We start from the raw sequence: 18,841 nt of genomic DNA, 5'->3' as shown, positions 1-18,841 counted from the left end.
GCGCCAGTGCAGGGCTGTGGCAAAGAAAAGAAATGAAAGTGCAACCATTCCAGTGGATGTAATCACAACATACAGAAATCAGAGAGTCCAACAGGGGAGCATGGGGTGAAGGGGATGAAGGAGGCATATAGGGTTTTTTTCCATGATTGTGCATTGCCAGTATAACACTTGCACACCAATGCTTCAGTGCCCTGTACTGGCAGAGCATCACACATGCAACTGGCTGATCAAAGTCCTGCTTTTAAAATGTTCCAGTTTCACTCTCCTCACCCCACTTGGGCTCATATGCTGAACTTACTTAAATTGGTGCAAACATAGTTCAAAACACTAGAACAGTTTGCTGACCAACTCATTGAATAACAAGACCAGACACAGAGAACTGGGTTGTAAAATGGGTAACTTTATTAAAACTCAACCTATTTAACTTTATTTCTTGAGAACTGCAAGCCCAGTGGGGAGAACCTTGTGCAGGAACAGCTGGCGGATGGTCTGCTCCAAGACCAATTCCCCAGCTTCCAAAAGGCCGAAAACACCTGAGCCCCAAGGGCAATCCATGCTCCCTGGCTGGCCCTCATCTGAAAGGCCAACCCAAAACTTCCCCACTTAACTCTCAAGACTTAAGTGAGGGTTTGAATCTCAAGCCAGCCCCAAGGCAAGTCTCTTTCCCTTCGTGTTTAGCCTCAAGACGTAAACCTCCATTCCAGAGACCCACTTTCACCCTTTAGGAGGGTGCCGAGGTGCTCACCAAACCGACTATCTCCCCCCACCTATGCCTGAGGCCTATTTATGGCCACACCCTAAGCCAATCATCCAATTCCTCATCCAGCAGTGTAGGGTAGGCAAAAAAACCCTTAGGAAAACAAGGGCAAAAATTCCTACCCAGCCCCGAAGCAACCAGAATGAATCTTACACTGTTGTCGAGGTGGGAGGGTGGGCCAGCTCTCTCAAACTGACAGGGAGGCCAAGGGCGGGAGAGCCTTAAATAGGCTTAGCCTTGCCCCCTCCCTGTCTAACGGCCCATGAAAGTGCACCGTTTTGTTTGAAACAACTGGTCTCTCCAATGAGAGGCCAGCAAAACCTTCTCACTGAGCCAATGGGCTCCGAGAAGCATTGTGCTTAGTTAACTCATGGCAGGGGGGAGGGAAGAATCTTGCCCTTTCCAGTAGGCTCAGGCAAAGCTAAACTGCTGGAGCCTCGCCTAGCTTGTGAGTTCTTCCTCATTTATAATTTTTGCTGTCTTGAACACATTGTTATGTTGCTTGGTTACATGTCCTAGTTTTCATCTGTGAAATGTTGGAAATCTGCTGTCACATTCTTTTCTGTTCTGGTTATGCTGTCAGCAAGATATTCACATACATCCAGTTGTCAATATCACCAAAGTGTGAGATTTCAAAGACATAGCCATGTTAGTCTGGATCAGTATGCAAAAGAATTTTGTAGTGCCTTTGAAGAGTAACTGAGAGAAAGAGGTTGGTAGAATAAGCTTTCATAGCCTAAGTTTGTATGTGGCAAAGTAGACATAGACTTGAAAAACGTATGCTACCAACTTCTTTCTCCTAGCTACTCTCAAAGGTGCATTTTGCATGCCAAAGTGTAAAGTTTGTTTTTGTACCTTTTACTATTAGATTGTACAGTTGGATAGCCATACTCAGAGTTTTAACTATCACAAATTTGATTATTTATGAGTTTGCCAGAGGTCTGAGTGAAAACTGACAGATACTCAGGTGGCTGGACCCTCCATTGCTGTCCCCACCACTGCTGCTAAATGGTGCCCCACTGGACAGTGCCTACAGCAGGCCTCTATCTTCTCCAGGCCATTCCCCTCCTGCCAGATGAACCCACATCCCACTCACCAGTCAGCCCACTCACCAGGTATCTGCTTGTCTCACATAACCCCATCCATGGCAAAGAATGGCAGTTTGGGTGGGCCAGCACCGATCCCCAGGCCAGGGGTCAGAGTAAGTCCCCCAGGAGGACTACACTGGCAGAAACAACAGTGCCCCATCTTCCTCCCCAGCCATATCTCTGTGGGGTCTAGAGATATTCATGGTTTTCCCACATTCACAGGAGTCCTGCACGTCTAACCGCCACAAATATGGAGGGCCAACTGTACTCATATATATCCCGTGTTGTTGTTAACTACCTCCTGACATAGGAGACCCTACTAATATCACTGCTACCACCAGCATGGCCTCTTGCCTCACAGGAGCATGCAATCCCTGCACCATGGAAAGGTAGCATTGTGGCACAATATATCCTATGGTAGTGAACAAGTAAATATAATCAGTTTATGAAAAGAAATAAAGGGTTTCTTGTTTTTTTACAATTTCAGCATGTTAAATAAATTTTATTTGATTCCTCATTATTCTCCAGGACATAAATACTTACTTTCAAGTTATATTTAATAAGCCACATTCAACTACAGATTTGTATAATAGCTATGTTCTCCCCTCAGTTCATATGTAGTGTCATTGATTTCTCTTTTTCTTGTCTCTCCAAGCCCAAATTCCTCTCCATTCCTCTCAGCCCTAATCATTCGACACCCTTCCCTATTGTCCCTCCATTTCTCATTTTTTCAACAAATCTCCATCCCTATGCAAATCTGTTACTGTTGTGTGCCTCCAAGTCATTTTTGAATTATGATGAACCTAAGGTGAACATATCTTAGGGTTCTCTTGGCAAGTTTGACAGTCTTTTCTCACCCAGGTGTACAGAAAAGGATTCAGCCTGAAAGTGGCAACACAGTGCAGTGTATGTAACTGCAAAGTAATGCATATTGGGGCAAAAACCTAAAAACTGAATTGTGCACATACACTGATGAGAGCTGAACTGGTAATGATTGACAGAAAGAAATCTTGGAGCTGCGATGGATAGCTCAATGAAATATCAACCCAATGAAAAAGGTGGCTTCTTTGTTAAGGACTGTTGGGATCAAAAGTAAAACTGATAGGACTGTAACACCTTTATACAACTCTTGGAATATGGCTTCTCGATGCCTTCTAAAAGACACTGTGGAGATGGCAAAAATGCAGAAATAATCAAGTGAATCTCCTGCACTGGTTGTGTTTGGGATTGTTTCTTTCTCTTTCATAAGGATTACTAAGCAGAAGATTTTAGTTTTTTGCTTATTTAGATCAATAACCAGGAATATTATAGAGGTTTATAAAATAATGAAAAATGAGAAAAACTAGATAAAGAGGCTTTCTGTCAGCCTTTCCTATAATACTAAAACCCAGGATGAGCAGTGACACAGAATGGTGGGATATCCAAGACACAAAAAAGTGCTTTTCCACTCAATACATAGCTGAATCAGGATTTTATTGTCCTCAAGAGGTGATAACAAGCAGGTTTGAAAACATGGAGGATGGAATTATGAGCAGATATGTTGCTGCCAGGATCAGCCAGGATTGCTTTAAATAATAGTTGCTGGGGAGTGTGAACAGGAATTCTATTTCTGGCGGGTTACAAACCACCATTAGGGATGTCCTGAGGACGTCCCAGTTTCAAAAAGGGGCGTCTCTTCTAGACGCCCCTTACCCTATCATGGACTCAGTCCGTACAAAATGGCGGCACCCTGTTCATACGGGCACCGCCATTTTGACGTAGTGGACGCTCTGCGTCCGCACGTGGTGCATCAGAAGTGATGCCACGAGTGCACCCTTTGGCACTCGCAGCCCCTCTTCCGGGGCCTGAGAAGGAGCGCGATTTCCGCTCTCCTTCTCTGCAGCGTCCGGGAGCCGCACCATTTAAAGGCTGCAGTTCCCGGACGCTGCAAGCGGAGGCAGAGCCAGACCGCTGCTTCTCAGCAGTCTGTAACGCGCCATAGTGACACTTACCAGTCTCTGGTTGGACACAGTGGAAGACATGTAGTTCCTGCTCATGTTCCCCAGAACTTTGGACTGGACAAAAGTTCTTTTGAGTTTTTAACATAAATATATTACAGTGGGCCCTTGATATCCACTGGGGTTTGGTTCCTGGACACATACACCCTCCTATAGATACCAAAATCTGTGGATGCTCAAGTCCCATTAAAGACAATGGCATAGTAAAATGGTGTACTTTATATAAAATGGCAAAATCAAAATTTGCTTTTAGAATTTATATTTTTTTGAATATTTTCAAGCCATGGATGGTTGAATCCACGGAAAAGTAAATCTGTGAATAGGGAAGGCTGAATGTAAATTGTGTTGCTTTATTTTTACCCCTATCTTTCTCCCAAAGCTGAAATTCAAGACAGTTTATGGGATTAAAAAGAAATATACGTTTAAAAAGCACATCTAGATAAAAACATACAAAAGGTTATGTAAAAGCCATTTTAATCTGTCTGTAGAATTAAAACAATTTAAGGCATGACCAGTTAAAGTAAAGGATAAAAGTACAGTAGTATAGCACATTATAAATGATCAATTCTCAAAAGCCTATTGGAAGAAAGAAAATCCTCAGCCACTGAGAAAAGAATAGAAAGTCTAATCTTCCTGAGGAGGGAGAGCAGCCACCAAGAAGGCCTTCTTCTGCAATCTGGCCAAATGTGCCATGAGAGTAGCAGGATAAAGAGAAATATGTCCCTGAAAAATTTCAGAGCTTGAACAGGTTCTTGTGAAGGAAGCAGTCTTTTACACAGCCTGGATCAGGGCTTGAGAAGTCATAACTAGCACATAGCATTGTGCTCAAAAATAGAATGGCAGCCAGTGGAGCTGTTGTAACAAAGGAGTTGTGTACTTTCTGCAGTTAACAACAAGGCTACAGATCCAGTAGGTTTCCAAGACTAAGTGGGGATTCAAACCCTGGCCTCCTAGCCCAGCACTCAAACCACCTTACCCTGCTGGCTCTTTTTTTTTTCCAGCCCTTTGAAAAATCTGAAAAGTGCTAAAGTCTTTTGAGTTAGAACAAAAAAGGAATGATGGTGCTCTGTTGGAGCAAGTACCTTAATTTGTAACCCCTTAAAAGACTTATTTTACTTTTTAGTATTAGTTATTGAACTAGTAGTTACAGTTTCATAGGTCCTCCACAAAAGAATGTAGATTCAGCAGAACTTTAAGTAAGTGCTATTAGCAGAATTTATTGACAGCTCAAAACTGTATCATGTATAGCATGAACTGTGTTAATAGACAATGAAATACAAGTCTGCAGAGCCCTTCCAAGAGTTCAAATGATCCCTGAGCTAGCTGCACTGCTTACAGAATTAATGGGAAGGAAGTGTAATGTCTTTGGAAATATTGAGTATTCACTTTATTTTCCATAGATAAAAATATGTGATGCAGAATAATCTCTGGAGCAGATTTATGCAGGCTTGCTTTTTTAACTTTTGATAAGTTTTACAAGTATTCCAGTAAGGGTTTCATTTCAAGAACTTATTTTTCAGTGTTTTTGTAATTATGATTACAATTTTTGAGTTTTAAATGACCTACGGTGGCATTTTCAAAAATGATTTGCCACTAATGCTTGGGTGTGGAAGCAAGGAGAAAGTCCTATCATCTGAATACATATTTCCTGTTTAATTAGTTGCAACATTAGAATTTTGTTCCCAGATCTTCAGTATGTCTAATTACTTCTCATCACCCTTTTTATAGCGTAAAACCGATCAGTTTACCTTCACTGTGAGAAAGGGAAGATTTAAAAATTAACTCTTATTACTTCCTGATATGAACTATTAAGACTAAAGTACTTATTCACAGGTATTTATAAATAGCCTATCCATTGCATTAGAGAGCTCTAACAACATGCATGAAATCTAGAGATTCTTATGTAATAGTCTCTCCAATAACCACTTGTTATTGTAGCAAGATGATGGCCCAATGCAAAGGTTTTTTTTATCTCCCCCCCCCCCCCCAAACTTAGCATTTTGGTAATTGGAATGTAGTTCTGGCTTACGATATATGTATTTTGATGAAGAAATGAAATAATAAAGGTACTTCATTCTTGAAATACTGATTACCACAGAAATATAGTTGGTCCTCTGTATCCATGGATTTTATCATCCATGGCTTGAAAATATTAAAAAATAAAAATAAATCCAAAAATCAAACCTTGAATTTGCCATTTTTAATAAGGAACACCATTTAACTATCGCATTGTATATAATGGGATATGAGCATCCACAGGTTTTGGTATCCATGGAGGGTCCTGGAACCAAACCTCAGTGGATAGATACCAAGGGCCCACAATATATAGAAAGCTTGTAGTGTAACAGGGTGCCTTCACATAACATATCAATATAGTGGATTCAGACAGATTATTTTCACTGTCACTGTACTTTTCAATAGGCTGCCCAGCCATTGTGTTTGTCAAGGCATTTGTAATGTTTTAAGATACCTCACTTAGAAGGAAAAAAATCTATTACTGAAACATATCAGCTAATAAATAATATTAATGAATGGCATACAATGAAGGGAAAACCCATATATTCCTCAAATCAAGCAAATAAAGGATGAGTTTTTTGTTGGGTTTTCGGACTATGTGGCCATGTTCTAGAGGAGTTTATTCCTGACGTTTCTCCAGCATCTGTGGCTGGCATCTTCAGAGAATGTTGGCATAGAAGAGAGCTGAATATACACACACTCTCATACATACACACTGTGTGACCCTGGGTAGGGTCATGTTAATCTGTGTATTGTTCTGTTGTTGATGGAAGGGCCTCAGGGTGGGAGGATAGGCAAAGAGGATTAGTGTCTGCTAATTGGTGATCATTATCTGCTGGGAAAGACCCTGGCCCTGGGTGGTTTCTCATTTGCATTTGCTGAGTACTCATTTTGCTGTTTTTCAGGAGTGGTAACCAAACTTTGTTCAATTTAAGGGTTTCTTTTTTCCAGGTGAAATTATCCAGATGTTTATGGATTTCAATGGCTTTCCTTTGCATTCTGACCCGATAGTTGTTGGCATGGTCCAGAATTTCAGTGTTATCAAACAGTATTTTATGCCCAGGATGGTTTATAACGTGTTTTGCTACTGCTGATTTTTCCGGCTGACTCAGTCTGCAGTGTCTCTCATGTTCCTTGATTTGTGTTTGTACACTGTGTTTGGTGTCTCAATGTAGACTTGTCCACAGCTGCATGGTATGCGGTAAACCCCTGCGGTTGTGAGACCGTGCAGCTGAGACCATACCATGCAGCTGTGGAAAGTCTACTTTGGGACCACTAAACGCATTGTACAATTGTATGATTAAATCTATGTGTTATAGAAGAGCATACTTTCTTTGTTTTTAGACTATGCTTGTACATCTTGGAGGCATCACCTTACAAGAGAAAGTCCTTCCTGTGGAGTGGGGAGAGCAGAGAATCCTTACCATTTGATGTTTTAAAAATGTGTTTTTCCTAAACTTTTTTAGCATCTACATCCTAGCTAATTGAGGCACTTTTTAAACAGGTTCAAGAGTTTCATGCCATGGCATGGATCCTGCTAAGTTCAATGTGACGTAATTCAGTTGCATCTATAACTGATTAACTCAGACAATTAATTGTTGAAATGTTGCAGCCTTAACTGCAAACAAAAGCACTGTGTAATTGGGAAATGAGAGGCCTTTTATTTCTGCTAGGATTCTGGGCTTGCTTCCCATCAGAGCCACAGAGTCGTTTGACAGTTTTCAAGTACATTGTCCTTATCATGCTCTTGATACTTAGTATTTCTCTTTGAACTATGAGGATGCCAGTACCTGGTTGTGTTGCCTGATTCCTCAGTGTCTGAAAGGCACTTGTTGATCACTGGATGAATTGAAAATAAGAAGGACCATTATTCTATTTTGTATTTTTATTTGAAGCTTCATAAGAAGGATGAGTCACTCAGTTGTAGTCACATAGTCATGTTGCTTGATATTACTTGAATCCCATTTACTCTATTTGTAACTGATGTGCTCTTACATTTTCCTTTCCCTTTCCCTTTGTGCTCTGATAGTGGAGAAGACCTCTTAACCTAGATTCTTTAAATAAAAAAAAATCACAGCTTATTTTTTTTTTAAGCATCTCTATTATTCAAAGATTAACAATGCTCAGTCAAAGCATTCTCTTGTCATATAAAGACATTGGCAATAGAATATGTTTAAATGGCTTTTCATTACATGCAAGTGTAAGCCTCAAGAGCACAGGCAATTTGGAATTTAAAATTGAAAACTAGCCGCGATGGTAATTACATTGAAAGACAATGGATGCAGAGGATATGTTTTGGTACTTATGTGGATTACTCACACTTCCCTGCCACATTGGCATGTCCTTGCTGAAAGTATTGGGTGTCAAAGATAATAGTTGGCCCCTACAAAAATGACAGATTTTGGCAAATTGATTCATTCCCAGAGGTGCAAATGTACCCCAAATGTATGTTTTCATATGATGCAAATGCCAGTGGTTCTGGGAACAGCAGCTTGCTGTAGAACAGAGGTGGGCAAGTACTAGGGGCTGGGGAGCATCACTGGCCTCGAGAAAATGTTGGAGGAGTGCCTCTGCCATGCCCCCATGTAGTGGCATCACCAAGAGGGTTTGGATCTGTGAACCACACTGAGTGCCATCCCAGGGGGGTGTCACCCGGAGGGGTGTTACATATAGCTTGGGTGCTGGGTGAGCAGGAAAGGGCATCACATCCCTTTCTTGCTTGCTCAGCAGCCACATCAGTCCCTTCTATTGGAGCTTTGGCGTGGTTGCAGGCAAAAGGCACCTCCGGGGGCCTAGCACTGCCCCTTGCAGTGATGGTGGCTACTGGGGGGGCAGTCGTTTCTGTCAGACCTTTGGCATGGTTGCAGCCATGCCAGAGCCCAAAAGGCACTGCCCCCTCCAGCAGCAATGGTTGAAGGAGGGGCAGTTCTTTCCTCAAAATCCATAACAACAAAAATCCATAACTATTTAGAACTATTAATGTTGAAACTCACTCTATATTATGAACTCAGAATTTGGCTGGGGGACAGTGCAGGTGACAAAACATAAGTATAATGTGATTGAATTGGCCAGTCCTGGTTAATAATCATTTATGGTGATCCCCCTCATGTGGGTTAACCCCAGATATTACAACTAAAGTCCTCACCGTCAAAGGAAAAGCACAAAATACTCCCACATCTCCATTTTTATGCTTTGTATTACCAATGTTAGTAACTTTAACAAAACACTACAATCAAAGATCACCTATTTAATAGATCAACAAAATGTTTGAAATAATCAAATCATTTCTTTGTCCAGTCTGAAATTAATGTAGCATTTTCACTGATATAAGATATGGCTCAAATGTGAACACACATTTGAATAATTAAACAAAAATAATTTTATTAACCATTATTACCCCAAAACAAATACAAAAAACCCAACAACCAACCGCCAAAATGTGTACCAGTTTGTTGTTCTCATCTTCTTCTGCTAGGTGTATGAGGTTCATATAAGCTGGTCCAATCAAAATGGCATGAAATGGAATGATCCAGCATTACAATCCTTATGTTCTAGGGATTATACTAACACTCATGTATAATGAGCAGGAACTGTACTTCAGAGTCTTCTCAGTAGTGAAGCCGGGGGGGGGGGGGGGTAACCTTTGACTGTCGTATTGCCAAAAGAATGGGTTAAAGATGACATCCCCATTGTTTTATCTTAAAATATTTCTGTACCATTTTTCACCCAGAGTTTCACAACAGTTTCCCCTATGTAGTCCAAAATTGCTTGTCCAGAGAGAACATGAATATTACCACATTCAGTAAGAGGATTTCATCTGTACTGGTGAAAGATATGGTGTTTTCCAGCTGATTAAGTTCCAAGGAACAATACATTTAGTTTCATGCTAGTCCTATAACTACAAATGGTAAAATTATTTTACTGTATTTTCTTTAATCTTTATTTATTCATCTTTTCTTATGTTTTGATTGTTTATAGACTTGCTTGGTATTGGACACATGATGAATAAAAGTCTTCAACCCGTGAATTTACACACAAATTACTCCTCTACTCTCTCTTGTGGATTTATTTTTTATATCCTGTTCATATTAGGATGTTGAACAGAAAGCAAGAACCTTTTGATGTGCTTAGCTGCCTCTCTCCTCTTATTATATTTGATCAGTAAAGAGCAATCATGGAATTAAAAAAATGGGAGAGGATGCTGTATGCAAGATTTTAGAATGTGTTTATAGTTTTCTGTGAAGCAGATTCTTATGCTTAAACTGATATAACTATATTGTAAACTGTAGAATTGTAACATGGCTATAAAAAAGAAACAAAAGAAAACTGAAAACTAGGGGAGTTAGTGGGCAAATTTAATCTTGTTGGTTAAGTTTTGATTTGACATCTATGGTACATTTCCCATATAGTGTCATCTTAGATGAGACGACACATGCTTGCCTCAGACTCTGACATACTCTCCAATTGTCCTCATATGGCAGGAACAATCCTGATATATATTGATACACAAACACACACATACTTGTCTCTGATGCTCACATACCCTCCAACTGTCCTAATCTGGCAGGGAAAGTCCCAATTAATCCTCTGCCATCCCACTATCCAGCTGCTTTTCAAACGTCCCATTTTTTCTTTCCTCCTCTCATTTTGTTGTCAGCTTACTTCATTTATGCAAACTTGAGTTCAAAGTGGGAAAGCATTTTGCATTCATTTAATTCAGCAATGGGAACAGGAGAGGAGGGGTAGTGTCTTGCCCTTCCTAGTAGGCTCAGACAAAAGCACACTGTTGCAGCCTCTCTTACCTTAAATTTTCTTCTTCATTAGTAATCTTTGCCATCTTGAGCACACTCTGATGTTGCTTGGCCACATGTGTTCTGGTTTTCATATGTGAAATGTTGGAGGGTATGTTCTCATTTCTTTTATTGGTGCTTGTCTTCCAGGACCTTGGGGCACTAGAAACAACAGCATAGATAGTGGAGAGGCAGAGGTCGGACGGAGGGTCACTCAGGAAGTGCCACAAGGAATATTCTGGCGATCACAAATCCATATCACACAACCACAGTTCCTGAAATTCAATATCTCCTTAGGAAAGGATGCACTTTTTGCTGTTTATATAAGAAGAGGACTCCCACCATCACATGTCCAGGTATGGTAATTAAGCTGCTTCATGGTAGGGGAAATGTATTATTAATCTGTTTATGATTATTGGATGGAGATGTGGAAAAGATTGTTAGGCCACAGGTTTAGGGGGGAAAGATGGTATATAACTAAATCAATCTAATACAGTACATCTTATCTAAGATTCTGGAATGTTTGTTGAATAAATTTCTGTGTTTCTTTCTAGTGGTTGCAACTAATAGGTATGAGGGAACTTTCAGAACTGTACCATCACACCACATGTTTTATTAATCTGTACTGGAAAGGGGAGGATTAAGAAGAGATTTGGGGCTACTTTTTTCAGCAAGTATAATGCACTTCTCGTAACACTTCTCTATTAACCAAGTAGGCCTTGACAGAAGACAGAGGATATTATCTGTGTCCTAGTTTACTTAGTTGGATGTTCATCCTCAGTAAAATTCTGATAGCTGCAGCTCTATTGTACAGTTCATTTGTGTGGAGGGGGGAGGGGTATGCACATAGTTTGAAGTCAAAATTACCAGGCAGAAATTGAATTCCCATCCTCTTAGCATAGCTGAAACATGGGAAATCCATAAGGCACATTCTATCCCAGGCTTTTATTTTATATGTTGTCTCAAATAAGTTTTTAAATCCACAAATCTTTGCTTAAGCTTCCTCATGAGTGTGGCTTTGCCCAGCTGGAGTTCACAGTCCCAGCACTTTCCCAAACAAAAGCTTCAATCCTTCTTTTATCCTGGCTTGAGTTAACAATATTCACCTATTTCAATAACCTGAAATTATGCACTAACTTTTTGCACAGCTATAAACCTTGACAATAGGGTAACTTGACTGGGCAGCATCCATCGATTGCTTAATGTGATGCTAGAAATAAACAGTCAGCCTGTTTTATACCAGAAAGAAAGCAGCAGTAAAAGCTTTTCTTTACATCTCAGTAGATTAATAGAAATGATCTAAAATTGACATTGGGTGATGCCCTAACACTGAAATTGAAAACTCCTTGTTCCTGCAGTTTCAAAATTTGATCTGTGAAAAGAGCATAAAACTGCACTTGACAGTTTATCACTGATGAGTGCCGATATGCCAGAGGAAGTAGAATCCTTTGTGGGAGTAAGTCAATAATCAGAAAATTAGGTACACGATTAACCTGAGACTATGAAGATACAGTTCCTGTCTGAGAAAACCAGTGAGATTGAGGTTTCTCTGTATTTCTGTTTAGCAAATATTTCAGATGTCTAGTTTAGTCAGTCAAACTAATGGAGCTTCATGCTGTTCAGGAAAAAAATGTTGTATAACTCTGTGGATAGGGAATAATGTTCAGAAGAACAACAAAGCTCCAAGAGTGCTGATTTGCATGGCATGTGAACTAAAAGTAAAAGAAAACAGAGCTATTTTAGATAGTTAGTTAATGTGTGGTAGTACATTAACTGCTAACACACGTGCGATGAACTATCTAGCATTAATCAGCAAAAGTTTCCTTCTTCATTCATTGAACTAATAGCTAATTTACTGAGAATAAGCTAATGGCAAGATGGTAGAATTCAAAGACATAGCTTTGCTAGTCATAGAATCATGGAATCATAGAGTTGGAAGAGACCGCTAAGGCCATCCAGTCCAACCCCCTGCCATGCAGGAAATCTAAATCGAAGCAACCCCTACAGATGGCCATCCAGCCTCTATTTAAAAACCTCTAAGGAAAGAGATTCCACTACACTCCAAGGGAGTTTGTTCCACTGTCGAACAGTCCTTACTGTCAGGATGTTCCTCCTAATGTTGAGGTGGAATCTCTTTTCCTGTAGGTTGCATCCATTATTCTCGGTCCTAGTCTCTGGAACAGCAGAAAACAAGCTAGTCTGGAAAAACAGTGTGCAAAGGGATCTTGAGATTAAGTGAAACAAAAAAGCTGGTAGCATGAGTTTTTGTAGACCTGAGTGCATTTTCTCAGATACATGCACATCTGAAAAAGTAGTCTACAAATTTCATGCGAACAGCTTGTTTCTTTCAGTTAGTCTCAAAGGTGCTGCAAGATCCCTTTGCATATTAATTTTAAGGTGTTTGTACAGTCTACCTAGATCTTCATCAACAAAATATTCCAAATGACTAGATGGGAAAAATATGCAAAAGTAATGCTGTTCAGTTGTTCATTTCTTCTTGTTCTCTTTCCCTGTTTGGCATTTTATCTGGGAGAGGGGAATCACACTCTACCCCACACATATTAACACACTCTTCTTTTCATTAAAAGTAAGACAGCTGGTTTTTAAAAATGAGCAAAAGTGTTCATTTTCTTCATCAGCTTTTTGAAATTTTAACACAGGAGTCTCTCATTGTAAATTACAATGAGATCATTAGTTCTACCCATATAAGCTAAGGCAATTTATTATTATTATTATTATTATTATTATTATTATTATTATTATTATGTGTGACTTCCACTCTGTCATTCTGAAATCACACAGATCTACATATTACAGCAAACTGTCTTTGGATGACTTTTGATGTATCAAGTGACTGGGTGGTGGTTAGTTATATGCACAACCCTCAGGACAGTTTACACATGACCAGTAACTGCAGTACTATTCAACAGTAGCGGCTGAATTTCTAATCAGCAGTAATAATGCTGAATTTAAAAATTGCCATGTTTCTGTGCATTTTAGACCAATTTGAAGGAAATAGTGGGACGTCATATACTTAATTATTAGTTTTGGTTTTAAAAAATCTTTCTTACAGCACAAGATAACCAATTTAAAAACTTTAATACTGTTTATTTGTCATTATAGGGGGCAAAGCACAGCAAGAACATTATGAAGTGCCTGAGGTGATTTTCCTATGAGCATTTGCATAATAGGAGAATGAGAGAGAGTGGGAATAGCAAGGGAGAGAAAACAGGAGACAGTGAAGAGGAATGAAAAAAGAATGCTCCAGATAGTACCTGTCCTATAGAGACACTTCAGATGTTTCAAATAAAGCAGTGAAAAAGAAGACGCATCATTCATCCCCTCCTTTTAAACTTTTGGTATAACATGGGACTTGAGATATCTCCATGGGAAACAGTTCTTTTTCTATTTCTTTACAAGTTTGAAATGCCTCTTAGAAGCATGCATTACCTTGAAATACTTCACTGTATTCTGCACTTTTGTAATTAGTATTTGACACTTCAAAAACCCCAGAGAAATTAAATAGCAATAGAGCCCATTAAGTGCAGAATGAAGGCATAAATAGCAAAAAAGAAAAAAAAAGGCAAGGAAATGCAAAACCAAGTAATTCCTCTGCACAGGACTCAGCATTTAATGGGAGCCTGAAGAACAGCTTTAGTTCATACTCTAGGAAGCATTTGATGGCACTTGCTTCTGCTATATCAATAGCTGCTTGTGAGGACCACTAGACAGAAGATTGTGACTAAAATACTATATATTTGGCTGGTAGAGAGAGAGAAAATAAGATTTACTATGAGCAAGACAAATTGTAGCAACATGCCAGTACGTGAAGTCAGATGCGACATAGGTGGGGGAACAAGGGCGAAGAAGTGTGATGTGGATTCAAAGTAGGAGGGGAAAGGAATTGGGATGGTTAGAGCAGACACAGTTATATGTACCTGGAAAGATGTGAAATGGTCACCCACACCACTTCTAGCCAAGCAATAAACTAGCTGCTTAAAAAGTGTGATAACACTTAATATTTTAATGCTCTTTTTAATATTCCTTAATATGAACAATGGAATTAGGATTTCATTTATTCACTTGTGACTGGATATTCTTGTAAATCTAGAGCAGTGGTTCTCAACCTTCCTAATGCTGTGACCCTTTAATACAGTTCCTCATGTTGTGGTGACCCCCAACCATACAATTATTTTCATTGCCACATGCAAATATGTATTTTCCAATTGTCTTAGGCGACCCCTGTGAAAGGGTCGTTCGACCCCCGAAGGGGTCCCGATCCACAGGTTGGGAACCACTGATCTAGAGAATCAAGGATACAGTTTCATGGACTGAAAGTAGTATGTGCCCAAAGCATCTAATAGTCTTAGTAGACAGTAAGCTAAACATAAGTCAGCAGTGTCATGTACCAGCCAAAGAAGGCAGTGGTGTTCTGGTGTCTAGTGGCCAAGCTGAGAGAAACAGTAGTGCTACTCTACTCTGCTTTTGTTAGATCCAGTGGCATTACTAGGATTGTCGTCACCCGGTATGGTAACTCATGACTTCACACCACACACATTGACCTCCCTTGGCATACCATACAGAATTTTTAGAAATTGATTTTGTATTACTGTTACTCATTAATCATAATTCCTGCATATCACTGAATGTCATTGTGACATAAAATAATTAGCAAACAGTTGTGACATAAAACAACTAGCAAAATTAAAAGTATAAACTTTAAATGTCATATGCACAGCCTCAGTGCATTTATATATGCATGGTTTCATGTGTGTGAAGTGAAAATTTGGTAAAAGGTGATTTTTTAAAGGAAAAATATAAAGGAATAAAAATTATTTAAACAAAAATTAAATATCTTTAGAAATATTAAAATTTTATCTTTTAAAAAACTGGGGCTCTCCTTTTTCATCTAATAAGTTTCCATCCAATATGTTCAGGTGGCACAATAAGTGATAAAATGGCAATTCATCCCTCCTTTTTGAAGATCTTCATTCTAATTTGCCATAAGGAACTCAATGGATGTTCCAAATGTTGGGATTTATGACAAGAATACACTGGTGGAATATTTCTCCATACTCAATAGACTCTTCATCTTAAAGTGAAGAACATAACTCAGCTAGATTGACTCTTGCAGAGAAGGATTATACCAAAACTTGATATTCTTTCTATTCTTTTTGAGCCTGCTTCTTCTTATTGAGGTGCTTTAAACTATTCTAATGAGCAGTTAAATGTCCAAGTGACCAGTTATAGTGACATATTAGTAGCCTGAATATAATTGATCAAAGAAAGCATTTCTTATGGCTTGGTATTTGCCAAGGAGTAAGAAGAATATAATTCTTGGTCCAGATCCAGTGAACATGCTGGTGGAACATATTTCTCTGCCAGCTCGGAGCTGGAGGTAGTTTTCTCTCCCATTTCCTCCCTGAGTATAGAAGAGAAACTGGGTGGGAGGGGAGGGGTGGGCAAAGGTCTGCTTCCTGACCACTTTTTGGTTTCTGGTTACCCTCATTCATCCAAGAGAGAAAAAGCAGCCTCCATCTCTAGCATAAAGCTGTCCCTAGTAGTGTGAGAGGGCAGCCGGAATGTGCCTAGGCACATACCTACAGCTCATTGCTGGCCATGGGGTAAAAGTACACCCATCTTGCACACCCAGGGCAAGGACTGCTGGACAAGGAGGTAGCAATGAAGGAAGTTATGGCTGTGCATGTCATCAAGAGGATTCTAGCCCCTGTATTCCCTCTGCAACTTTGTTATGGGAGGAGATATTAGAATTCCTACGTCAACCCAAGGATAAAGATGGAAGAGCTTTTTCCAAAATGCCAACACTCAGTGATTCCAACTATGGCTTTTATTGTATGATTGTCTCATCTCAAGCACAAGTTTTTACAAATTTGTCATTGTTTTCAATTTGTAACCTTCCTATGTTTCCCCACCAATTCTTCCACCATTTTCCTACTAAAACAAAACAAACAAAAACTCTGTACAGAGTGAAAAGTTACCTTGAAAGCTGGGGGGGGGGAGGAGGAGGCAGCATAACCCAATGCATTTTGATTGTTTGCTTCGTTTTTAGTGCTAGGAGCTGTCCAGGAAGAGACAGCCATGGTCTCTTTCAAATGGGTGTGAACTGCTGTGTAATGGAGAGCTTTCTGTATGCATGTAGATTCTCCTTGCATTTCAGGGCCCTGATTTCCAGGTGACTTGATTATATGTATCAACAGGGCTGTCTTGTGGCAAAGGTGCTGCCTCAACAGTAGAGCAGGGCTAGTTTGCTTCTCTCCTTGCATGTGAATTTCACCTTTATTTTAAATGTATGGACAGAGATCTTGGTATTGTGATACATTAAATTACATTTATCAGCAGCAGTATGCAGCATATCTAGAAAAAAGCCTCACCACTGTCATCATACAATCTCTTGGAACTCAATTTTATACAAAGGGCATTGCTAATTTTACCTTATTGTCTAATTATTTTGCAGTTACATATTATATGAATCTGATAGTGTAGTACTCTACTAATCTTCAGGACCAATGGCATCTTTTAACCCATTCACATTTTTGCAAGATCCCCCCCCCTTCCTTCCCCCCTTTGCTTGGGATCTTTGAATTTGTGAGACTGCTTGTTTGTGGCTTTTCTAAACCAAGTATTTGATCCAGTTAGCCTGCTATAGTCTGACATTTTTGGAGTAAAAGTGCAGGGGGGGGGGCGTACATTAGATATGAAAGCGTGGGAAGAAGAAAACTGCACAAGGCATTCTGCCAACACGTTACCTTTCCCAGAGGCTCTATTGCATACATAAATTAAAGAAGCATTTTCAGTAAGTCAGCTCTAATGAGTTGTCTGTTTGCAACTGTGTGTCTGAAACTGCAGTGAAAGTCACCTGCAACCTCTTGGTCACACTCTTGATCATGGGAGGAGACCAAGTCCCTGCAGCTACAGCCACTTCAAACCATTTTAGCTCCTCTGTGTGCTGTTCCTCTTCGATCCTACCAACCGCTGAGCATGCCTGCTGTCTAAGATAGAATCAGTATCAGACACAGGGGAAGCAGAAGAGTCTGCCAACACAATCCAAGCAGATCAGCATGTTGCCAGCTAGAAATGTCAGCTTTTATTGCTACACTGTTCCATGTTGACCCTCAGTGAGCAAATCTTCCAAGGAGCAATAAACTCTGTTTTTCCAAAGGTGTTATCCCAAGCAGGATGTTTTCTGAAAGGCTAATTACTATGTCTTTAACCTCTTCCCCCTTCCTCCTCCTCTTTAAAAGGCACATTCAAATAACTTTTTTTACACAAAGATGTTAGTATATTGAAAAGACTCTGTGGTATTTATGCTTTGGTATTTAGTTAGGTAGAGTCAGGATAGCGTTTTCTTTGAGTATTGGACTATGACTCTGTAGATCAAGATACAATTCCCTGCTCGGCCATGAAATTCCACTGGGTGCCATTGGATAAGTTACATGCTCTCAGTCTCAGGAAAGAGCAGTGGCAAACCTCCTCTCCAAACAAATCTTGCCAAGAAACCCCCCAGATAGGGTCACCTTAGTCACCATCAGTTGGAAACGACTTGAAGGCACACAACAACAACAACAACAACAACAACAACATACAGTTAGGTACACATTGGATCTCAGCTATTTTAATTTCACTATTCTATCCTAAGATCTAATTTTCTTGGGCTATTTCAGACAGTTTAGATGAATGAACACAGCTACATTTAAAAGTAAACTAAATAGAAAGCTGGAACGCAACCAACAAGTTAGTTTTCTGTGTGCATAGCCCCAGCTTCTGCCAACCTAGTGGTTTGAAACCATGTAAAAGTTCAAGTAGATAAATAGGTACCATTTTGTTGGGAAGGTAATAGTGTTCTGTGTGGTCATGCTGACCACATAGCCACAGAGTAGTCTTTGACAACACTGGCTCTTCAGCTTAGTAATGGAGCACTGCCCACTATAGTCGTACACAACTTGACAATCTTGTCAAAGGGGAAAACTTTACCCTTATTTCACTGCAAGGGACTTGAGCATACACAGAGTTTGGTATCGGGGAAGTGTGTGTTCTGGAACCAGACCCCCAGCAGATGCCAATGGTCCACTGTATTATTAATTAAAAGATACTGACTAGTTCTTAATTCTCAGTTAGAATTCCCACTTCATCACTGCTAATAAGTCCAATTTGCTTGCAGTGGGTTATATAGTT

General features: G+C 39.8%; 1 protein-coding gene across 2 annotated transcripts in view; it reads left to right on the top strand.

The window, feature by feature from the left end:
• Nucleotides 1–18,841, top strand: part of TENM2 (teneurin transmembrane protein 2) — a 216,416-nt gene that overhangs the window by 13,261 nt on the left and 184,314 nt on the right. For both annotated transcript variants that reach the window (XM_042452450.1, XM_042452449.1), the window contains exon 2: nucleotides 10,797–11,004. In XM_042452450.1, coding sequence (XP_042308384.1) covers nucleotides 10,797–11,004 — 208 coding nt within the window. The remainder of the gene's footprint in view (nucleotides 1–10,796; nucleotides 11,005–18,841) is intronic.

Source organism: Sceloporus undulatus, chromosome 2 (genome assembly GCF_019175285.1).
Source record: "Sceloporus undulatus isolate JIND9_A2432 ecotype Alabama chromosome 2, SceUnd_v1.1, whole genome shotgun sequence".
In the NCBI taxonomy this organism is placed as follows: domain Eukaryota; kingdom Metazoa; phylum Chordata; class Lepidosauria; order Squamata; family Phrynosomatidae; genus Sceloporus; species Sceloporus undulatus.
The sequence above is the reverse complement of the archived record's forward strand: the minus strand, read 5'-3'. Positions and strand labels throughout refer to the sequence as shown.